Source organism: Pleurodeles waltl, chromosome 5, assembly GCF_031143425.1.
Source record: "Pleurodeles waltl isolate 20211129_DDA chromosome 5, aPleWal1.hap1.20221129, whole genome shotgun sequence".
Lineage (NCBI taxonomy): Eukaryota > Metazoa > Chordata > Amphibia > Caudata > Salamandridae > Pleurodeles > Pleurodeles waltl.
The window spans coordinates 1,592,524,424-1,592,548,365 of NC_090444.1; the positions used below are offsets into that span (position 1 = coordinate 1,592,524,424).

At 45.0% G+C, this 23,942-nt stretch overlaps 1 protein-coding gene across 3 annotated transcripts in view; it reads left to right on the forward strand.

Annotated features, from left to right (window-relative positions):
- The window catches only part of TAF1B (TATA-box binding protein associated factor, RNA polymerase I subunit B), a 638,950-nt gene that overhangs the window by 109,824 nt on the left and 505,184 nt on the right, over positions 1–23,942 (forward strand). For all 3 annotated transcript variants that reach the window (XM_069235908.1, XM_069235910.1, XM_069235909.1), the window contains one exon: positions 21,428–21,527. In XM_069235908.1, coding sequence (XP_069092009.1) covers positions 21,428–21,527 — 100 coding nt within the window. The remainder of the gene's footprint in view (positions 1–21,427; positions 21,528–23,942) is intronic.

Consider the following 23,942-nt stretch of genomic DNA (forward strand, 5'->3'; position numbering starts at 1 on the left):
TTGCCTGTAGACATTGGTAAGTGGTGAGCAGATGTTTATATCATTAGACTGAAATGTAAAGCGCACTAAATGCGCTATGTGCGGCTAGGCCTGAAACCCACTCGGGGTCTCAAGCCCTGCCCCGTCTGCCTTTGCGGCAGAACTTAAAGAAGGGGGCGCGGCAAGTGCCGCGACCCCTGACCAGGCTTATTGATTTTCCCGTGGCTTGCGAGCAAGCCACGTCTTCTCCCGCGGCCTGTGCGCAAGCCGCGGCCTCTCCCGCGGCTCGCACACAGGCCACGGCATGAAAAGAATGCCGCGCTGTGGGACCCGAGCCCGTGGCCGCCGTAGGAGCTGCAGTGACAGTATGTCCCCCCCCCCACACCCACCGGAGGCCCCAGGTTTGTGAGGGAAGAGTCGAAAAAAGCGACGGACCAAAAGAGGGGCATGAACTGAAGGGGCATCCTCCCAGGAACACTCACTCATAGGGTAACCTTTCCAATGAATAAGATATTGGAGGCGCCCATTGAAAAACAGAGAGTCACAGATTTCCTGGACCTCGTACTCGGGCACATTATCAACCAACAGAGGAGGGGCACAGGAAAATTGTCTGTGAAAAGGATCAGGAAGGTAAGGTTTAAGTTGAGAGACATGGAATACAGGGTGTTCTAAATCATCCTCATCTTGTCTTTGCAGTAAGGCAGCCCCAATGGCTCTTTCTGAGGTGTCTGCGACAACAATGAATTGTTTGCTGGTGTCTGGGTGTCGTAGAATAGGGGCTTGAATAAAGGCTTTCTTTAAATCCTGAAAGGCTAACTCTGCGTCTTGTGTCCAACAAAAGCCCTTCTTTAGATGACCTTTTTTAAGGGTTTGAGTAATGTAGCTAGTTCTCTGGGCAAAGTCTGCAATGAATTGTCGATAGAAATTGGCTAATCCCAAAAAACACTGAGTCTCCTTGATAGAAGAAGGAGATGGCCAATTCAATATAGCTTGCACCTTCTCTGAATCCATGGCGACTCCAGTTTGGTTAATGCAATATCCCAAGTATTTTACTTCCGTCTGATCAAACTCGCACTTTTCAGGTTTGCAGAATAAATGGTGTTGTCGGAGTCTCTCTAAAACTTGGCGAACATGCTTAGAGTGTTCCTCTGGATGAACAGAAAAGATTAAAATGTCGTCGAGTTACACCACCACTGTTTGTTGCAAAAGATCGGAAAAGATAGAATCCATGAACCTTTGAAAAATGGAAGGGGCATTGGTGAGTCCGAATGGCATTACTCGATATTCGCAGTGACCAAAGGGTGTTCTAAAAGCGGTCTTCCATTCATCACCCTTTTTAATTCTTAGAAGATGGTAGGCTCCTCTGAGATCCAGCTTGGTGAATCTCTTTGCCCCTCTGACTGCTTCTAGGATGTCCTTAATGAGGGGTAACGGGTACCGATCTTTAATAGTGATCTTGTTTAATCCTCTGAAATCAATACAGGGACGCAAATCTTTAGTCTTCTTAGGCACAAAGAAGAGAGGAGCCCCTGCAGGTGAAGAAGAGGGAGCAATCAACCCGCTTTGTAGGTTCTCATCAAGGTATTCTTTAAGAATCTGCTTCTCAGGTTCTGTGAGAGAGTACATTCGCCCGAAAGGAACCACTGTATCTGGTTCTAAAGGAATGGCGCAATCGTATTCTCTATGGGGTGGCAGTTCAGGTTTTTCTGGCTTCTGGAATACATCGGCATATTCCTGATAATGCCTGGGAACTCCCTGTAGGACGTTAATAGAGCATCCCACCTTAGGGGGTGCTGCTAAGAGACCTTTTGGGGACCAATAATCCCCTGCGAGATAGCAGTGGTGTTGGCAAAAGTGAGAGGATAACGAAATAGTTCTTATTTCCCAGATGATGTAAGGGTTGTGCCGTGTGAGCCATGGAATTCCCAGGATCATGACGTGGTGTGGTGATGAAATTAAATCAAACGAAAGATTTTCTTGGTGTTTCCCAAACTGTAGACAGAAAGTAGGGGTGGTATATTGTACGGGTCCTGAGGCCAAGAGTGATCCATCCACCGTGTGTACTTGTTCTGGTACTTCCTTAGGTATTTGTGCTATCTGTTGTTCTTTGGCCCATGCTTCATCTAAATAGATGCCACTGGCTCCGCAGTCCAATAAAGCCAAGGTTCTTTCTTCCTGGCCATCAGTTAAATGAAGGATAACTGGTAAAAGAAAAAGAGCAGTTCCTTCCTCCCTGGAAGAACAAATGGAAGGTATTTCACGATATCCCGTCCGTACCCTTCTCACTGAGGACGGGAGTTGACGTTTCCCAAAGGCTTGGTTGGACGAATGGGGCAGGTGCAAATTAGGTGACCAGCTGCACCACAATATAGACAAAGCCCCTTCCTTCGTCTATGTTCTCTTTCACTAGCTGATAAAGGTCCTCGAGCCGTATCAATTTGCATTGGCTCTTCCTCGGTAGACCCCTTAGGTTCAGGACGGACTTCCTCGGTACGATGAGAGAAGGTGCGAGACGTCACTGAGTGAGATGGCAAACGACTCTTCTTTTTCTCCATTCTTCGTTCGTTCAACCGATATTCTATCGTCAGAGTCTGATCCATTAATCCTTTAAGGTTCTCTATTCTAGCAGAGTGCACCAGTTCGTCCTTAATGTCCTCCCTGAGACCTCTGCGGAACAGTGTCACCAAGGTACGTTCCACCCAGGATGTTTCTGCTGCTAATTGTCTGAAACGGGTGATGTATTGTAATACATCTTGAGTCCCTTGTTGGATTTCGCAAAGAGCTTCTTCTGCTGAAGCCTCGAGTCCAGGGCGCTCAAACATCTGTTTAAAAGTAGTGACAAAGGTGGAATAATTAGATAGGCAAGGATCATTTCTTGTCACTAAAGGAGTGGCCCAAGCCAATGCTGGCCCCGATAAGGCGCTAATCAAATACCCCACCTTGGTCTTGTCTTGTACAAATTGCGAGGGGCGAAAGGCAAAATAAACCGTCAAGGCATCCAGGAATTCTCCTAATTTGTTAGGATCCCCGGAGAAACGAGGTGTAGTGGCAGCTACTGAGGGTACATCAGTGGTCCTGGATGCAAAGGCTTGTCGATAGACGGTATTTTCAGTATGTAGCTGTTGGAGTTCTTGAGCCTGTTGTTGAATCGTCGTGAGCAGGGTCTGGCTCGTGGGTTCCGTATTTGCCACTAGATTATCCATGGTTCCGGACTGCAACTGGATTTTTGGGTGTTGCAATCTGTCACGGTTTTCAATGGGCTTACCGTCGAAGTTGAGGAGGGTTGGGGAACGACCCCGGTTCCGGCAGGTTCTGCTCTGGCCGAGGTAGGGGCGACCCCTTCCGGTAGCCACGGTGCTGTTTGACAGTAGCAAGCCACTACAGTCCGTGCCCTCCAGAAGGAGTCCCAGAGGAAAAACCCCAGTAGGGTAAAAAACCTCCAACAGGAACTCCCTGAAACAGAAGGAGGACACCAAGGCATTGGAGCTGAAGATCCGGGGGTACAGGAAGACTGGAAACGAAGACAAGTCAGGAAATACTAGATTCACAGGAAGAAACCAGCCAGAGCGTGACTACCACCAAAGGAGTGTTGCAACGCAATGAGCAAGCAGCTGAATTCCCCTTATGTACCTCTATACAGGAAGTAGGAAACAGGAAGTAGAAACACCACCATCTTGGATTGGGGAAAAGAGTATAATAGTGAATAAAGTACATGCGTCCAAACAAAGAGAAACAATGCATGCTGGGAAGAGAGGAAGTGGGCAGCGTGCTGGGAAAGGGAAAAGGCAGGCATAAAAACACCACCATGTGCAAGTATTAGGCTTTTGCCTGTAGACATTGGTAAGTGGTGAGCAGATGTTTATATCATTAGACTGAAATGTAAAGCGCACTAAATGTGCTATGCGCGGCCAGGCCTGAAACCCACTCGGGGTCTAAAGCCCTGCCGCGTCTGCCTTTGCGGCAGAACTTAAAGAAGGGGGCGCGGGAGTGCCGCGACCCCTGACCAGGCTTATTGATCTTCCCGTGGCTTGCGCGCAAACCGCGGCTTCTCCCGCGGCCTGTGCGCAAGCCGCGGCCTCTCCCGCGGCTCGCACACAGGCCGCGGCATGAAAAGAATGCCGTGCTGCGGTGACCCGCGGCCGCCGTAGGAGCCGCGGCGTGACACAGTCGACATTTGAGGTACTATACTCCAGCTTTGTCTTCCTCCATGGAGGTGATGTCCCCTAAGCTCCCTGGCCCATTGCAAATTCCACATTAAATTGCAGCATTTAAGTAGGGCAGATTTTCAAATTTGCTCTGGCTCTCTTTGGCCAACTTCCAGCCCCATTCACCCAGTGGGGCTCTCAGTCAAACTTCCTCTATTGGGCCCACCGTCAGATCTGACTGACCCTGTGAGAATTCAGCTGTACTGCCACTGGCCTCCTGTGCTGCAGGCCTTGTTGGTTGTAGTTCCACCATAAAGACTGCTGCTGTTTTCAGGAGCGTCTATTCAGGATCCACCCGTCCAAGACACCTATCTGTCTTTGGTTAGAGTTTGCCCCAAGGCATGAGGTACCACCACAAAAGCACATCCTTAAGCTGAGGACTCTTTACCCATCCCCAGCTCCTTTTTCTCAGTGTCAGTTCTGCAGGAGATGTGATTCTATACAGGGCCTCCCACCAATCCAACTTGATGATGATGATGAGACAGATCATGTTATACTGTTCTCTACTTCTTCAGCAAAATATCAGTGACCCGGTTACCTTGCTTGAATCCACTCTGCTTTGCCATAGTGGGTCGGGCTTCTCTGAGGGTTTGGAATTGCCGCTCCTGATTGAAAAGACTAAGGGTAACATACTGACAGAGAAATTTCAACCTGGACCTTCTACGTTTGACCCTGTGGTACCATTCAGTGAGATCATGCTTGACCTAATCTTGGCTGTCTGGTTAAAACTGTTTTTGGCTCCAGCAACAATTGGTGAAGTGCTGCAGGCTAGCACCTGGGGACTGAATATGCTGATCCAATACCTTACACCTGAGAGCCTTGTGGAGCAAGCTTCAACATGTAAGGTCCATCTAAACTCTTTTCCAACCCCTCTGCCAGATAGGGAGCCTAAACATATTGACATGTTCTCCAAGCAAATTGTCTCCTAAGTTTCGTCCCATTCTCTATAAATGCTTTTTCCTTCTATCTCACTTTGGATGATGTCTTTAGTACATGATCTGTGACGTTTTGGACACGCTGCAGGAGGATTTTTGTCACTCCCTTGCTCAAACTGTTCAGGATGGCCAGTATGCAACCAGGCAGATCTTGTGCTATGGCTTTGACACCCCTGAGTTAGTTGCCTTTCCTATGGGTTCCACTGTTGTCATCAGATATCACATTTTGGTGCACTCCATCAAATATTCTGGAGACGTTCAAGCTTCTTTGATGGACATGCCCTTTCAGTTAGCTAGGTTTTTAGCGAGAAAGCTGATTCAACCTTCTAAGGTCTTAAGAACAGTTGTGCAATGGTGACCTCACTGCTTATGTCTTCCACAGCCTACCAGTTTCACACACAGTACAGAAAGTTAAGGTTTGAGGTCTTCTATAGGTACCTCCTCTGCCACCAGTGTCCGCCTTTCCAGTTAATCCAGCAGTGCACTTAAACTTTTCATGACACTAGAGGCAGAGAAGGCACCAAATGATGAGGACAACAACAGCAGCAGTATTTCTCATCTTCACCGAGCAAAGCATCAAAACTGCAATTGTTAATCTTTCAGCGGACAACTGCACCCAGTTTGAGGACAGATTCAACATGGCCTACCGGACTTTGACTTGATTGCTTGATACAATGGGTCCTATAATTATACAAGATGACTATGCCCTTCCCTTCCTGGATGCCACCCACATGCTACTGGTTGTTGAAGGTGATATATCCCTAACTAGTGTTGGATCACCTGCAGAGAACAAGGTCATTGTTGTCCACTCAGGGTTTTTTAATCAATGTATCCAAATCTACAACCTCCCTAGAGACTGTGCTTCAGTGGGGCACTCCTGAACCATGTCAGCTTTTCCACCTCTTTAGTTAGTCCAGACCATCCAGGGTATGATTCTGATGTTTCAGGTGAGAGCTACTGTTCCAGCTGTGATGTTTCTGAGCCTCCTTGATCTACTAGCAATATCCATCCTGTTGGTCTGGTGCCTTGTGCTCTGTGGCACTTTAATTATCTTCAATAGAACATGTGTCTCAAGCGGATCAAATAATATGGAAGCCTTGTGGACAAGATTAATTTCTGAGATGAGGCTGCACGGTACCTTTAGTAGTGGATGACTGGAGGCCAATATAATTTGCAGCTAACCTGTCTCCGTACCCTGCCAAGAAGTCAGTGGCGACAGATGCACCAGCTTTCCGTCAGGGAACTCACCTGGGTAATGTGGAATTCAGAAGTCTCTGGTTGAGCAGCACATCACATAAAGCTATGGGGCAGCATGACATCTGACTGGCTCTCACAGCCTTTTTGCCTTCCACCAGGGTCAGGTCGATCCATGTGCGCACAGATAACAAAACCCCTGTGTGGTACTGCAACATGAAGTTTGGGTTCTGGGTCATATGCTCTCTGGCTGGAGATGTGGAGGTAATAGCACTTCATGGGCTTCTCATGATGGGTAATCATTTAGCGGGATCCCTCAACATCGGAATAGTTAACTCAAAAGACATCTTGCTGACCACGATTGGTGTCAACACCTTGAGCTGGCACAGGGCATCTTTGCCCGGTGAAACAAACACTTGGTGGACCTTTCACCACCTGCGAAAATGCTCAGGGCATGGTTCACAAAGGTAATTTAGACTTTTGAGTAAGTGTACTACTTTTTGCTCATATACGAAATCAGAGTTAAAGTTACTACTAAAAAATACCTGCAGTATTAAGTCCAGCACCACAAATCCACAACATATCCCACACCACTCATACCCCTCTATATGTTCTTCATTTGAACTGGCATTTTAGTTTCTGCATGTGCAACTGGATCACTCATATTGATGTTCAAGCTTGCTTCCTTTCTAAAATTGCTCTAAAGAACAACAAGCAAGCAGCGCTGCCCTGGGGATTACGAGTCCCCGTCCGCTAGCCGTTCCATGGAGGTAAATATCGCCATGGAACAGCTGGCAGAATGGGTGACTCGGGTGGGCCCTGGGGGCCCCTGCACTGCCCATGCACCTGGCATGGGCAGTGGAAGGGCCCCATACACAGCCCCATCGCACAATCCACTGCCCGAATTACGGGCAGTGGATTGCGCGATGAGTGCTGCTGCACCCGTCGCACTGCCACATTGCTGCCGGCTGCAATGTTATGGCTGTACTCCCCGCTGGGCCGGCAGGCGGAAACTCTCTTTCCACCCACCCGGCCCAGCGGGGATGTCAAATTACGGCCGGCAGATTTCAGGCCACATTGGCGGCCTGATGGCGGTACAATATTGGCGGGTGGCCTCTGCCGCCCACCAATGTTGTAATGAGGGCCATTGTGACTAACAAAACCTTTTTATGTGTTTGTCAGAGGAACAAATATGACCTCATATTAATTAAGCCTTGACCAACACGTCTCATAAAGATGAGCTGTCGATATGGGGAGCAGTTCATATACACCTGTATATGGTAGCCTATGATTTGGGTCATAATCATTTCAGGCTGTTTAGAATTGTGAAAACAGTGTTTCAGAGGGAAGGTGGTGGCTTTGAGCTCAGTGCAAGTCTTCATTTATGTATATCACAGAGATGACAGGAAATAGCATAGAGGTAGAGATGAACGGGTTACACTGGAGCAATTCTTCTTAAGCGCCGTTGGTCCTTCGGTTGTAAGTGCAAGGACCTTCTGTTTTTTTTTGTGTTCCCTTTTTTATCTTCATATCTGCAAATGAAAACCTGCTCTTCAGGGATAGATTTCTAATTTGATTTTCAGTTTATTCACCTCGTTGAATAATCCTTGTGTACTTGCTTTTGCTACTGCTTAAGAGTATAGTATACCAAGAAATTAACTTGTTTATATAATTGGTATGCAATACCACCTGAGACCATGGAAGACTAGTGATAAAGAGCAGTACCAACCATGCAACTGCCAAGTAACCGCTGGCGGCTCCTGATCCAGATAAAGGGCCTCACGGGTCTCAATGAGTAGTTGCATCCTCTCTGTGTTAAAGTGGCAGAATCCAGGAGACTGTCCTAGTTTGTCTTTGGCGTGAGAAATATGCTGCTTATAAAATGATTTGTGGGCAGATATACCTAGATTTGTAGCATGTGCTATTGTAGATCTTATGCTATGCACTATCCTGCAATCTAGTGTTGGGCTCGGAATAACGAGTTTTCGGTGGTGGTGGTGGTGATGGTGGAAGGGTTGGAAAATACACTTTTTAATTTTGTCCTCAATGTCGTAGAAAGATTGCACAATCTCATCAAGGTTGAGCGTTTTTTTACCTTTGCCATCCTTGAGATCACCTTGAAGAATACTGTTTAGTCGGTCAGTATTTTAAGTGTAAACAGACTATTCGTAACCATTGTGATCATAGATTGGCTTTTGACACCACCATAGAGTCAAAGGAACTGATATAAGCGACTCCGGTGGTGCATGAAGACTTCGATGTTGACAAGGACTCCTTTAGTCTTTTGAGTGTAGCAAACCTGGTGGCAGAAGCACAAATCTCATGATCAAGGATTGTTACAAGAATTAGTAGGGACGCCAAAACAAAAGCACATAGGTACCCATACTCTTCTTCAGATTTCAAACCCAACACCGATAGCTAAAAGGGGGCTCAGGTAACGTGCTGCTTTCAAATGGTGCAGAAAAGACTGGCTGCAAGTGTCAATACCAATCGCCTGAATGGTTTCAAAAGCCTGACTCAAAACACAAAGATGTTTGACCCAAGAAAACCTTTTAGATCCGAATGGATCAGCCTCAAAAGAAAATCACCAAAAGCATGCCGTTCTTTAAAGCTGCTTTGGAACCTTTCGAAGTGAGCTTGTGTCCAAAAAGTAACCTTGGAACCAAAATGACCGGCCAACAATAAAAAAGAAACAAAAACACAAAAGAAAAGAAAGACTACATGAGTTACAGTGGTGAGTATTCTAAACCATCACACAATAACAAAGCAGATAGACGGGATTAGAAACAAAAATGTGTTTACACCTGCAGTGACGTATGTTGCTTTGTAGTAAAATCTCAGAAGGATATTTTTAGTTCCAAGGATACAGATAAATCAACCAGTCCTATCACATTCTGGCAAGACTTCTGCAAACTAAAAAATATTTTTTGAGGAGACGCCACTACCACATTCCCATACAAGTAGCAGCACCAGAATGAGAAGGTAGTATCCTTTGGCACAGGCATCTGCACCACAGGAGTCAATCCCTTACTCACCATCTATGCCACATGCAGATACTGTGACTGAGAGAAACAAAATTACCTATGCAGGCATAATGCTCTTTAGATGCAGAAGATAAATCATATCGCCAAATCCACATAGCAGCATCTTACAGCATCAGCCATGGCTCCACATTTCCATGGTCAACCCTGAAGTACTAAAATACCCCCGACTGCTACCTTTCAGTGGTGAGCATTTATTCGGCCCACAGGGTGATGGGGCTCTGGAAAAGGTCCCAGACGCAGTTGAGTACATGGGTGCTCTTATCAGAGAGATTTTCAGCAGTGTGAGGGAATCGGTCATGCTACTACTATGAATGCTATGCACACTCTTGCCATCTAGTGTTGGGCCCGGACATTGCAACTTGTTTTTCTCAAGGACATCTTTCACTGCCGATGTTGTGCAAATCTTTCACTGTCGATGTTGTGGGTCTTGTCTCTTCCTCGTAGTGTGCACGTTCAACTGCTCCTTTGTTAGATTCTTTTTTTTTTTTTTTTTTTTACACCATTGGGCTCGAACTGACTGTATTTGTGCCCTGTGCAGCTTTGATGCCCTTGCGGCCTATGGCTCCTGTGACTGTTTAAACCGTCTGAGATTCCATCAAAATGACAGAATTCACCCTACTTCGACACAATAGTTTGCAAACCCCATAGAGAATGTTAATCTCCCGTTAATGGAGGGTAAAAGGGACAGGCTTTTTTGTAAGTGCCTTCGGTGCGAGGCAAAATACACTTACTCAGACACCCACGTTGTGTGTATCCTCTGTCGCTGGAGCACAAAGAACAGGACTGAGCCACGTACAACGTATTCAGAAATAAAAAAGACATTAAAAAGCACACAAGACTGCAAACTGGCCCATACCATGGAGATGGCAGTGGAGGCTGAGCTTTCCTCATAAGAAGCCCACCAGCTCCAAACCATCAAGGGCTGGGCAGACACTGATGTTGCAGGTGGAGAGGGCTACATCATTGGCAGACCTCCTTATATCGCCTCCGACAAGCCCTCTTAGGGATAGGAGATGGATGTGCTGATGCAGGACACTAAGCACGAGGCTCTACCGCCAGGGTCGGGGTGGTCCAGGATTAAGACAGTGCCACAGGCTCGGAGTACAATTGGCGCACCCCACACTAAAAAGACATTACATAAACCTCAACCATCTGGCCAAGAGGCGCCACAGCCCTCAGGCTCTGGTCAACACTGAGAGCCAGCCTCTGAGCGGACGCAGGACAAGAGAATTCTTGATAGGGCACAGGGAGAAGCATGGAGCCAACACCAGGCCGAGATCAATGCTGAAACGATAGCAAAACTTCCATGCCATGCTTTGGCTCCAGAAAAACATTCACAGCCGCACAAGTGACCGGTGTTGAGCCATATGGAGCCAAAACACTCCTAGACTCTGACGAAGGGGAAAGAGCATGGCCACTCCTCAGTGACGAAGAAGACTTCACCTCCTACGATGCTGAAAACAAAAGTGCCTTCCTCTGCAACAAAAACTGTGACTGAGAAGCAGGCAAAAAATCCACATAAGCCCATGCTTCCAAAAGAGAAAGGCAATGTCTTTGGAGGGCTTCAAGACTTCAGGAAGAAACACCGTCAGGCAACTGAGGATTGCTAAAGAAGGCTTCCAAATGACAAAGCCAAGACCTGAATTGTCCACGCCATTGCCAAAAAGGGGTGACAACAGAGCATAGAGCCACAAACCCTGTGCAACAAAGCTGCCCATTGTCACCACACACTAGATCACCCTTGCCCACTCACGGGGCAAAGGAAGTAGGCAGTCCTGACCAAGAGACTTACTACTTAGATTCAGATTGGGGAATCCCCACAAAGCCCAGAACATTGGCTATCCCAGCCAAAGGCATCTCCACCAGATAACACCTCTTTGTATCACAGTGTAATTCAGCGGACAGCAGAGTATCATAAATTACCACTGCAGAGCACAGAAGAGGAGATGGATTTCCTGGGTGAGACACTCTCCAGAACAGAGTGTACAGTGCAGTACCTACCAATAATAGGCCCAATGATTAAAGTTTCCAAGGAAATTTTTAAAGACCCAGTAAAATCAAGGGTACTCACCCACAGACATGAGAAGAAAAATACAGACCTTCACCCTTGGACCCTCTCTACATCAGAGGACACCCTACTCTCTCGCGAAAGAGCTGCATCGCAAAGCACTGGGGATACACCACCCCCCACGACAAGGAAAGTAAGTGCATTAATGCAGTGGCAAAATTGGTTGCTACAGGTCATGCCAGTCACTGGAGGATTGCAAACTTGGTGGGCCTCCTATCACGCTACAGCAGAGCTACGTGGGAGGAAATGGAAGACTTCTTACAGCACCTTCCTGAGCAATATAAAAAGAAAAGGAAGATTTAATTGGAGAGGGAAGACAAATATCCAACGCAACAATCCACTGTGCTCTAGACAGCACAGACACAGCTGCAAGAGGGATTAATTCATTGGTAATGCTTTGCCAGACCTCACTATGTCCCATGGCTTCACACCTCAGTGTTTACACTGGAGGTGCAACAATACATCTTAAGCATCCTATTCGATGGAGAACATCTCCTTGAGAAAATCAAGGAGGACACCAAGACTGCAAAATAAGTGGGAGCCTTGCAGTCTACATCACAGAAACACAAGTCCTTTTGGAGTTATCAAAGAAGAGGGGCCTAGAAGAACAACACCCCAGGGACCCCAGGTTATCAGCACCAACAGCAACAATACCAACAGTCGGTGAAAGGATACTACAGAGGTGGTTTCAAACCAAGATCCCAAGGTAGAGGTACACCGGCAAAGGGAGCCTCCACCTCTAAACGTTGACTTACCAATCATTTCCCCCTGATCACACATCACGTGTCGATAGAAGGCTACAATAATTCCATCTGTTGTGGCCAGAAGTAAAGTCCGATCAATGGGTGCTGGTCATCCTCGATCAGTGGTATTGCCTAGAACTGAAATGAAATATCCCTCTTCACAAACATACCCCAGTCCTCATAACCTATTCCTGCTGCAAGAAGAGGTAAAGGCACGCCTCAAAAAAGAGGCCATACAACCTGTCCTATTCAAACACAAAGGAAGGGAATATGGGGCCAGAAGTAGCAAAGGTTTTTCCCCATTCTGTGTCTATGGGAAAAAGTGTTCGTACATATGGCCCATACTTCCCAAAATATACCCAAAAAGGATGAAATGCTCCGTCCCATATTAGACCTGTGCGAACACAATTTGCACATCCTGTCCGAACACTTCCACATGGTGACACTACACATGTAATACCACTACTTCAAGAAGGCAGCTTCATGACAGTATTAGATCTGAAAGATGCATACTTTCACATACTGATCCATCCCACACACAGCTGCTACCTCTGGTTTGTGGTAAGTGGACATCATTATCAGTTCAAGTTGCTACTATTTGGGGTAACAACTGCCCCACGTGTGTTCACCAAATCTGAGAAGGGAAAACATTCATGTCTTCCCTTGCCTGGACGATCAAGAGTTCCAGCTAACAGAAATGTGTACAGTACACACAGACCACTATCAATCTATTACACAAATTGGGGTTCGCAACAAATTCTACATATTCTCATTTACTGTCGCTCTAAATGCAGCCTTATCTTGGAGCCATACTCAGTTTGGTTACAGCATAGGCTTACCCCAATCCACAGAGGGTTCTCAATCTCCAGAACCAACAGGCTCTTTTCAGCCACATCATTGATTGCCAGTCAAGATGGTGATAAGTCTCTTAGGAATTATGGCATCTTGCATAGCAGGAGTTCCACATGCAAGTCTACATGTGTGACCCCTATAGGAGTGTCTAGCATGTTAGTGGTCACAGGCAGGGGGCAACTTGGAGGATCTTGTGTTGGTTTCACCCAGGGTCCAGGAGGCACTGAAGTGGTGGAACACACAGAACACACTAAAGAGGAGAGCCTTCAGGGATGTAATACCGCAAGTGACAGTCACACCAGATGCATTACCCATGGATTGGGGTGCTCACATGGAGGACATTACAGTACAGAGTCAGTGGTCTGTACATGAACAGACATTTCACATCAGTGTTCTAGAGCTACTACCCACACTGCAGGTGCTCAAAACCTTTCTACCTGACATAACCGGGAAAAATGTCCTTCTACACACAGACAATATGACAGCAATTTACTACATCAAAAAACAGGGAGGGACACATTCATTAAAGCTGTCTCACCTGGCACATCTCATATGGAGATGAGCCATCAGTCACAGAATGCACCTCCTGGCACAATATCTACCAGGAGTGGACAAGTCTGCAGCGGTTATAATTTGCAGAATGCAACAACAAGTCCACAAATGGGAAGTCCACAGTCAAGTCCTACACATATACTTTCAAAGGTGGGAAATACCAAGTACAAATCTCTCCACAACCACAGACAATGCAAAATGCCAAAACTTCACCTCAAGGCACCCACTTCCACAGTCCGAGGGCGATGTTCTATGGATGAACTGGTCAGGGACACTTTTCCTCCTCTCCCACTCATTCCATATGTGGTCAGGAAACCCTGGCAGACATCCCTCAAAATGATCCTCATAGCTCCAAAATGGGCACAACAGCCTTAATACACAATGCTACTATAGCTGTCCCTAGTACTTCATAAGACGCTTCCCAACATTGCAGATCATCTCACTCCCGAGTAAGGGCAGAGTCAGACACCCAATCAAACAACAACTCAACCTTGCAAACTGGCTCCTGAGGTTGTAGAGTTTGGGTACTTGCACTTACCACCAGAATGCATGGCCATTCTAAAGGAAGCCAGACAGTCAACCACAAGAGCATGTAATGCGGCAAAATGGAAACACTCTGTACACTATTGTGCTGCACACAACATAGACCCTTGCCCTCCATCAGAACAACAACTAGTATGGTACTTGTTACATCTATAAAAATCAGATCTAGCATACATTTCTATAAGACTGCATCTAGCAGCAACCGCAGCCTATCTTCAAAATAGAAGACATCAATCTCTTTTTCAGATACCAGTAATAAAAGCTTTCATGGAGGGACTGAAAAGAGTAATTCCACCACGTACACCACCCTTACCATTATGGAACCTAAACATAGTGTTAACATGACTGATGTCTGCACCTTTTGAAACGAAGTGCTTGTGCACATTGCGATTTCTGTCATGGACACTGGCTTTCATTGTCGCAATTATACCACAAAGGAGAGTTAGTGAAATTCATGCACTAACTATAGAGGAGCCTTACTTTCAGGTTTTCCAAGGCAAAGTTCGACTATGCACAAACCCAAGGTTTCTACTAAAAGTAATCTCGCATTTTCACTTAAATCAGACACTAGATCTACGGTTTTCTTCCCGAAACCGGAGAAAGTGGCAGCAAGGGTACTACATGCACTCAACGTTAAAAGGGCCTTCATGCACTATGTGGAAAGAATCAAATCCTTTAGAAAAACAGTATCTCAAAAGCAGGAATTGCGAGATGGATTGTTAAATGTATCCAAATTTGATAAATAAAAGCAAAGAGTCCCGCCCACAGCTCCAAGCTCCAAGGGCTCACTCCACATGGAAAAAGGGAGCATCAATGGCCGCCTTATCCAATATCATGCTAACAGACATTTGTAAGCAGCTACCTAGACAAACCGACACATGCTCACCAAACACTACTGTGCGAATGTACACACAAGACAACAATCTCCTGTGGGACAAACAGTTCTACGCACATTATTTCAGGCAAATACACCATCTAATGCCTAAAGCTACCCCAAGAGTACAATACATGCTACAAATGGAGTATGTTACGTACCCTGTAGCCCTATTCATAACGTGCAATACTGTAGATTGACATTCCCTCTCCTACCTTACCACCAGGTATGAGATTGTGTCAAATATACACAAAATTAAAGCATGTTCAACAGCAAACACTAGCCTAGCAGACTATAGCCTCACTCCCCGCATGACAGGGAAAATAAAATACAATCTAATGAAGGTGCCTTTGAACATGTGCATTACCTAGTGGAGGAGGAGGAGGAGGAGAACAAAACATGATGCACGATTTCAACTGTAAAAGACTTCCTCGAAAAAAACAACTTGCAAAGTCAGGGCCCAGCACTAGATGGCAGGAGTATGCATCAAATGTGAATCTGCAGCACTACACGCTATGAATAGATGCTTACAGGGTAAGTGACATGCTCCTTTCTGAGCACAGTCATCTCAATGAATGATATATCCTGTAGTCCAGATCAAAACCTCCTAACCCTGTGGGCATCAAAGAGAGTTGAAACATGTTGACTAAAAATAGGATGGTGGGATAATGATTTCTGTCTCAAAACATGTATAGACTTTTATTAAATCTTATCTGGAAAAAATCGGAATGCAGTACATGATTGAGATTTCTTTTACAATACATTTTTACTTCCAGCAACCAAAGTTACTCTGCTCTAGATCCCACAAGAAAAAAGAAAAAATATATGAAGTGCTCCCACTAGAGTGGTTGAGCCCATCCCGACATAAACAACTTGGGATGTAGAGTCTGATGATGAAGCATGCCTCTAGTTGTCGGTGAGAGTTAGCTTTTCAATACAAAAACAAAATTGTGGACCCAAACAAACACTGTGAACAAACTTGTGCAGAGGTTTGTTACACAATTTTAAACTTCAACATATATCTTGTCAATGGCAGTGCCCATGTGTTTTAGAACTCTTAGAACGCACAGTCCTTTGTGGCTGGGACTGTAAAGGTGCATACATTTCCTTGCTATCCTGTACCCTGTTTTAACCATTATGGGTCCCGTTGGATGTCCTGACGCATGCTACAGGCTATCTCAAGCTCCCTTTAGGTTTTTACAGCAGCTTTAGATTATTTCCGAACCGTTGAGTCTTCTGTCTTGAGGTGGTCTTATCAAGTAAATCCACCTACATCATCAAACACACCTCCAGCACAATGCAGTGTCCTAATTAAAACAAAAGTGGCTGCTTACTGTCTTGAGTTATTGGGCATGGATTCTGGAGAGTGCAAGCCAATGACTTTATTCTCTTGCTCACTTGTGCTACTGGTTTGCTATCAGCTCTAAATTTCTTTTGTATTAATGTGGTACTGATTGGATTTGTCTCTTTATCATATGAAGTCTCTCTGTTCTGCTTTTTGTTGCTTTACTAGGTCTAGACCAATGCCGTAAGTGAGGCGGGTAGGAGAATTGACACAGCACACTTGCAAGATGAAAACAACTATGGACGAGGCACAGGAAAATATTAATGTCACCTTATTAAACTCATGAATGAAACTACACAAACAGTAAAATAAAAGTTAAGGATTTACACAAACAGAATTTAAATATCTGTTTTTTTTTAAATCATAAAGAAACCACAAGCATAACTACAGAGAATCCAGAACGCAGAAGCTAGACTCATCTTGGACAACCCCACCACAACCACATCTCCGCCCACCTCAAAAGACCTCCATTGGCTCCTGGTCGACAAATACATCACCTTCAAGCTACTAACTCACACCTATAAGGCACTTCATAACATCAGACCGGGCTGCCTCAACCACCGCCTGACCTTCTACACCCTTGCCAGGCAACTCCACTCCTCCCATCTTGCCCTCACTGCCATACCCAGAATCAAGAAAAGCACAGCAGGAGGCAGATCCTGATCCTACCTCACAGCTCGGACATGGAACACACTACCTCTCAAACTCAGACAGGCCGCATCACTGAAGCAATTCAGAAAGGATATCAAGACCTGGCTCTTCAAATGATCAGCATGCGCACCACAGCGCCTTGAGACCCTACGGGTGATACGCCATGCTCTACAAGTACTAATTGATTGTTTAGAATTATTAAATGAAAAGAACATAAAACTTGTGAAGCTCAATATTCATAAAGGGGATCATTAAGTCTATACATGAATACTTGATTAATCAAGTGGTGACCAGCCAGTAAGCAAGTCAGGAAGATTACTCATTTTACCGAGGAACTACTAAGGAAGAGTGAAAGGCAAAATGTTAACCAGTTATGTAGTGTTTGAACCAGCAAAGGTTTTGTTGCTGGTCAGTAATTTTTAAAGAGCTCTTAAATATATTTGCCTCTGACCTTGTCAGAATGTAGAGGGAAGGTATTCTAAAGAGTTAGGTGTGCAGGATTTCCAAAATGATAACTGATTCGACAAAAATGGCAACGTTCTATTGGAAGGATGTGCCACCGCCACATATTTGCACACTAAAAGAGACAGTTTTTGCATTTCCAAATTTAGGATTATATAATCCATAGCCGCCCTTGCACCTTGTCTGAAACAGATATGCCTAGTGAAATGGATGACACAAAACAAGTGCCATGACAGTAAAGCAGCAGCTTTGATGTGTATGTTTTAGTCAAGGCCTCTAGAATTATGCGGCATGGGTGGCCAAGTTATGCAGTGGGTTTGACTAAATTATGTGGCAACAAAAGGTCAATTATGTGCCATAATGCAGCAACAATTTAATAGTATTACTTCATTATTATGTCATTTTTACACTTGCTAACACTGTCTGGGCATAAGTTGCACCTCATTATTACCCACACACCCAAGTGTACAATAAGCAACAGAAAGGTGACCAGTCAACCTTTGCCGAGGGCCTTTCCCCCGTGACAACTCGTGTGTACGAATCAGTAATTTATTACTTATTAACAAAACATTTTTGTTAAAATCTGCAGATTATACAGCAGATGATTGACTATGTGGTAAATGCGTCAAATCCATAATTATGCCAAAACGCAGCAGAATTGCAGAATTCTAGTGGCCTTGATTTTAGTGCAGTAAAATCAATTGAAACTAAGGGGGTACTTACAAAGTAAAAGATTTAAAACCTGATGATGATAAACAATGGTTAATAACTTATATAGGAATCTGAAAGTCTAAGGCAGAATCAATTGTGAATCCCTAAGTGTTTGCATATGAAGCTGTGTCATTTTGCCCTTTTATCACCCCAGATTCATTTGTGGCAGAGTACGTTTCCCTTCCTCCTAGTACGTCTGACCGGTTTTACATATTCAGGACTTACAGCCATGGACTTCAATTCACCGTTACTTTCGCTTACACATACACACATTAACTCATATACACACACCCTATTTTACATAAGCACACACTCACCCGCAAGCATGCACACAACATACATTTAAAATTGTTTTTTAACTTACCTCAGCTACCTAGGAGGGTCATATTCCAGCTAACTGTACTCCATTTTTTATTACACTAGCAGTGCAATAAAAACTGATTGAAAACAAGTAAATGAAGCCCCAGGCAAGTCCGTAAGGAGAGCTGCCCCTGTGTTCCTGGCACTGATTTTGCCACCTCTGAGGCCAGGGGTCAGAAAGGCAGTGTCAGGGGTCGCAAGGGGCAAGTTGTGAGTCGCAACTGCGACCCCTAAATGACGTCCATGCTTAGAGCTCACTTTGTCTCATCCTTCCGGTTGTGTACCTCCTCCAGCCCTTCACCGTGGTGTAATCATCGGACTTTGAGAGGAGTGGGTGTTTATCTACCTCGTAAATGGTGCCAGATATGAGGCTCCTGATTAGAACAACGCGCGCCCAAGACATTTACATACTGTAGTATTCTAGGCAGCTCGTGCATTGCGTTCTCAGTAAGGGCCGCACAACTCTGGAGTTGTCCCTCTTCTCTAAGCGCCTGTCAAGACTTGCTTTAGTTAGGAAAGCATTTAAAACTTAGCTCTTCTCCGATTAAATGCTGAGATTGTCCCTTGGGTTTCTCCCCTTGTAGGACTCTGGCGCCAGGACACCTCTGAGGTTGCAGTTGCGCTCTATGTTTTTCTTTGCTTTGCTGTATCTGAAGGCAGTGTCCAAATCCAGGCTTTGCATATTTCTCTGCTAGCTGGCAGTATCTTATGAACCAGAGCTCACCTGAGTTCCGTGGTAGTGGCAGTCTTTCCCTTCTTTCTTCTAATCTCCAAGATAATGCGAGGAGGGCTCGCGCCGTAGTATTCTGAAGTAGCTCAGGCAGAGTCTTGCCCGCTTTATTGCAGGATGGTTGCCGCATTCTACAGGTCACGAACATATGTGTGTCATCCTCCCTGTTTCCTGCACGTGCTCGCCAGTCCCGCGGAACTCCAAAGACCCTGAAGAGTGAGCAGGTCGTTTCCTTCTCCTTCGGGGTGCGGCTTTTGCTGTGAGGAAACTATGGTGTCGGTGGTTTGAAAGAAGTATAGAGAGGATTGTCAAAAGCAGACTGGGCACCAGGGAGTGAGCAGAGTGAGGTGTGAGCTACAGATTTTTTGGGGGAGACTGTGAGGGTTTGATCATGCAAAAGGAAAACGGGAGATTTGAGCCCATAAAACCAACACTTTAGCTGCACATTAAACACTTTCTACAGCGGTCCCTGAGTCTAATTGTTTAGAACTAGTACGCTGTTTGTCAGGTGTGTTACCTTTCATTGTGCTACTCATTCTTCTCCTCTTAAGAAATCTTTAAAGCATATTAACTGTTGGTGGTCAAGTACACTGGCTTGTTCAGGGTATTTCAAAGACAGTTCTGCGTTGTATTTTTTTGTTTTCCTCTATATCCAAGAGGGAAAGGCAAATCCAGTTCTGATGTATCCGTCCGGAGAAGGAACTACTTTGGATATGTCACTCATTCGAAGTGAGGCCTGTGCCTTAGTGTTTCTTCAATGCTAAAAACAGCGTTATCTCATTCTAGCAATACAAAGAAAACGGAGAAAACTAGTGCGCCAACCTCAGACCGGTGAACTCTATTTTGGCGAATTTCCGAACTGATAAAAACCTTTTCTTTGAAAAAGTGACACATTAAACATAGTATCACTAGAGAAAATGTGCCCAAGAAAAAACTAGAAAGGAAAACGGGTAAAAAGAAAAAGGGGGCGGGTATTACAGGCAGGGGGTACGCAGGCGTCCTTTAGAGGTACTAGTGTATACTAGGGTGTGTGGAGGGCTACATGTACTAGCCTGCAACGTAAAATAGCGATTGTGTGGTTTGGCCTGCTATGTAAATATTGTAGTAGGTTAGGGCAAAGGGTCTGTGGTATGGATAGGCCTAGAGGGATTGAGAAATGGGCAGGGCTATGGGTAGTTATAAACAGGATTAGAGGTACTAGGGTAAAAACATGGTTGGTGGAGAAGGGGTAGAACCTATTCGGGTTGAGGAGCTGCGATAGAAAGAAAATAACATTGGTATCAGGGGGGCTCCCCGCTTTACAAACACAAGGACGATGGACAAGGAAGAAGACAGTCCAGTGTACGAAGATATCCACCTCTGAAATGAGGGATCGTGTGATCCTGAGGAAAAAAAAGAACTGCAGGGATGTGTTTCAGCATGGATGGATGGATGTGACACCATGAGAATGTCATTAATTTAGAAAACATACAGAAACGTTTTGTGGATTTCTCCTGGCCCACATACAACTGTTAAATGTCAATCCACGTTGGGGCTTTCAGTGCCTTTGGCTGCAATAGAGTACATATTATCCTTCACTAATCAGAAATCTTTATCTCGATGAATTTGGCTTGCTAGCTGTTATGTGGCTCTAAAAGGCATTTGGATAAGGCAGGCTCATTTCGACAGAAACATCTTAATTTCATACTCCTGTAGTTTTATAATGCTTTTATAAGAACCGAGTATTGCTCTGCTATGTTTTTCTTTTTTTCATCGTCATTGGTATGGTAACAAACTGACCCAAAAGGCTGATTTTCAAATCTATGGCTTTTAGGTTACACAGATCTCGGCAGCATTCCTGTGCACCAATCTAATCGTTATCTTACTATCCTTAAAAAGATTGATAAATTAAAATTCCGAAACCATCTAGGGCTGAAACTCTAATGAAAGGCAGAAATCCACATTAACATGAATATTATAAATTCTATGCAACATAAATAAGAAAAATGTCTAGCTCTTTTCGTTGTCATAGCCTCCTCTTTCCTACTGCTCTTCTGTTTTCTACATGAAGCTTGTATTATATCAGCTTAAAAATATTGATGTTTTTCCTCAAAGTGCGTCAGTCATTGTGTACAGTGATGATACGACTTGCATAGCACGTAAATGGGGACATTATATAATGTGACTATTACTTTACTAGGTTTGTTGAAGAGGGACACATACCTTACGTGAATTGTTTCCAGCATTTTCCAGATGAGATGAAGCTATATGGAAAAGATATCAGAATTTTCCAAGTTGAGGTACATATTTATTTTCTGTATTTGTTGTGTAATGATATTGTTTCATAGAGTGCTTACTAAAGCACGTATGACTTAATGAGGCTAAGAGTGGCAGAACATAAACTGCAGACTCCATATTACTGTGAATATAGCCAAATGTCCTTTCCCCGTGAAAAGTAAGTTGATTTGGCTCTCCTTTACTTGCCGAATTAGACTGTTCCGAAATCTGGTTGTGGAAATTGTGCCTCTACTTTTTCATATTTCATAAAACTTTGAGGCCTTTCAATAGTTGCTGCCCTTAAGCAAGAGGGTTTGTAAGGGAAAATGCCCTGAAAACCTTGATGTGCAAGGTAAGCCAAACTGGAAATATGTTTTTTTTAGCATAAGAACAGTAGATTGACCATTGAACTGGAGCTGCTAGCTTTCCAGGGCAATGAAGTGAAGTACCCACCTCCCACCCCAGGGAAACCGACCAGTGGAGGCGCTGATGCGTACAGTGAGGGATTTGTCTTCCATACTACTCTCTTCAGCAGCAGAGTGCTATATTAAGGAGCCTAGAGGGCTAAATCTCATGCAACTTTGCCTCCAGCAGCAATGAGATCAGCACTCCACTTCTGTCTTCCCCTCCCTACTGGTCCATCTCCACAAGTGTAATCATCTCAAGCCATCTAGCCAGCCATTGCAGCTGGGCTGGTAAATATAGCTCATACTAAGGAGCTTCAAGCCCCTTCTTTCCCTCGAGCGTTGTAATATACGCTGTGAGGCTTCATGTCTGCTTCCATCACAGATCAATTACCTTAACAGTATGTTGACTGTTTTAAATCAGGAGAGGGGGGTTTGGATGTTCGCAAAGTGTTAGAACAGTCTTGGTAGCATCACTTCTTACGCAAAGCAATCTTCGCCACTATGGGTAGCTTCAAGGAGCGCCAAAACTCAGCACTACCCTTAAGAGCTCGCAGTGTTCCCCTGAGGTTCCCTTCCCCGGTATCCTCGTAGTTATGATATATGTTCACTTCGAAGTATTTAAATGTTGAAGGCTCCTACCTAAGCCCCAGACTGGTCACTACAGGTGGGATATGCTGCATGCTAATAGAGATTGGAAATGCACTGGGCTTATTCCAGTTCATGCAGAGCGCTGATACCCTACCCAGCTTTTCAAGAAACTGCACAGCGCCATCTTCAACATCCCGCAAGTACAGAAGCGTGTTATGGGCATGCAGCAAGATGCAACGTACTCCATCTGGCAGTGGGGTTCCCATGCCACAGCCCTCCACTCATGCTGAGAAATGGTTCTGCTGCCAGTGCAAAGAGCCTGGGCACCCCTCTCTCGTTTCTACAAATATTCCAAAGGCAGCATATATGTTTTGGCCCTTTTTGACTCTAACCTGTTTATCTGCATAGAACAGTGCTCCTCACTGAGCTCCGAGTCTTATTGCTGATTTGGAGCAAGGGTCAAGTCAGAGGGAAGGTGATCTGTGGCCTTCATCTACAAAACATCAACAGCGTGGGAAGCAGCTGGTGGTTGCTGTTATGATCTGTTTAGCATGCATCTAGAAAGATGGGCCCAGATCCTAATTTTGGTGTTTACAAAACGGTGATGGATGGAATGCTTGAATTAATCCCAACCACTGGTAATTACTCTGGGCCACATCCCAGTAAGTGTTTTGTGTAAAATATTCGTAAAATATGTCAGTGGGCTAGAACAGTTGGTTCTCAGTCTGTGCGCTGCAGCACCCTGGTGCGCTGTCAAAACTAGCCAGGGGTGCCGCGAACCAAGCTCACAGTTTGGGAACCATAACGTATATATGCCTCAGCAGTCAATACCAAGCAATTGTTGTTTCTTAAAACAGAGAAAAACACACATTTTCAATAAGCTCATGTGTTGAGTTCTACCCGATAAAGTTATGTGATTTCTATTCATACATCAGAAGAAACCCTTTCACCTGACAGACAGCATGCCCTGATCAACATAACAAACTTCTGACTGTATTCATCGCGATACCTTCCATTTGTCGTGACCCTGGGGCACGCGCCAAAGGGCGCATCAATTGAAATTGGTAATCGATTGCGATAGATTGTATAAACATTTTGGAATTATTTCTCGGCGACCTAGACAAAGCTGGATCAATCAGTTAGGCCTCATAATTCATCTCAAGGATGTGTCATCAACACAGCAGACCGAGCTTTGTCTGTTTCACATTTCTAGGAGGACAAAAATCGGAAGCCCCCTTTGGTACAGAAACTAACTGTTACCAAACACCCAGTGTTTCACTGTGAACACCTACGAGTAAGGGGTTTAACCCTTAATGACCCTTGGAAATGGGGCTCAACACAACAAAACCCCTGTCCAATAAACGCAGCTCACCAGTAGGGTTTACACGCCTGCACATGCATGTAAGCATCGCAAAGCAGACTAGTGTCAGCTGTTGGCAAAGT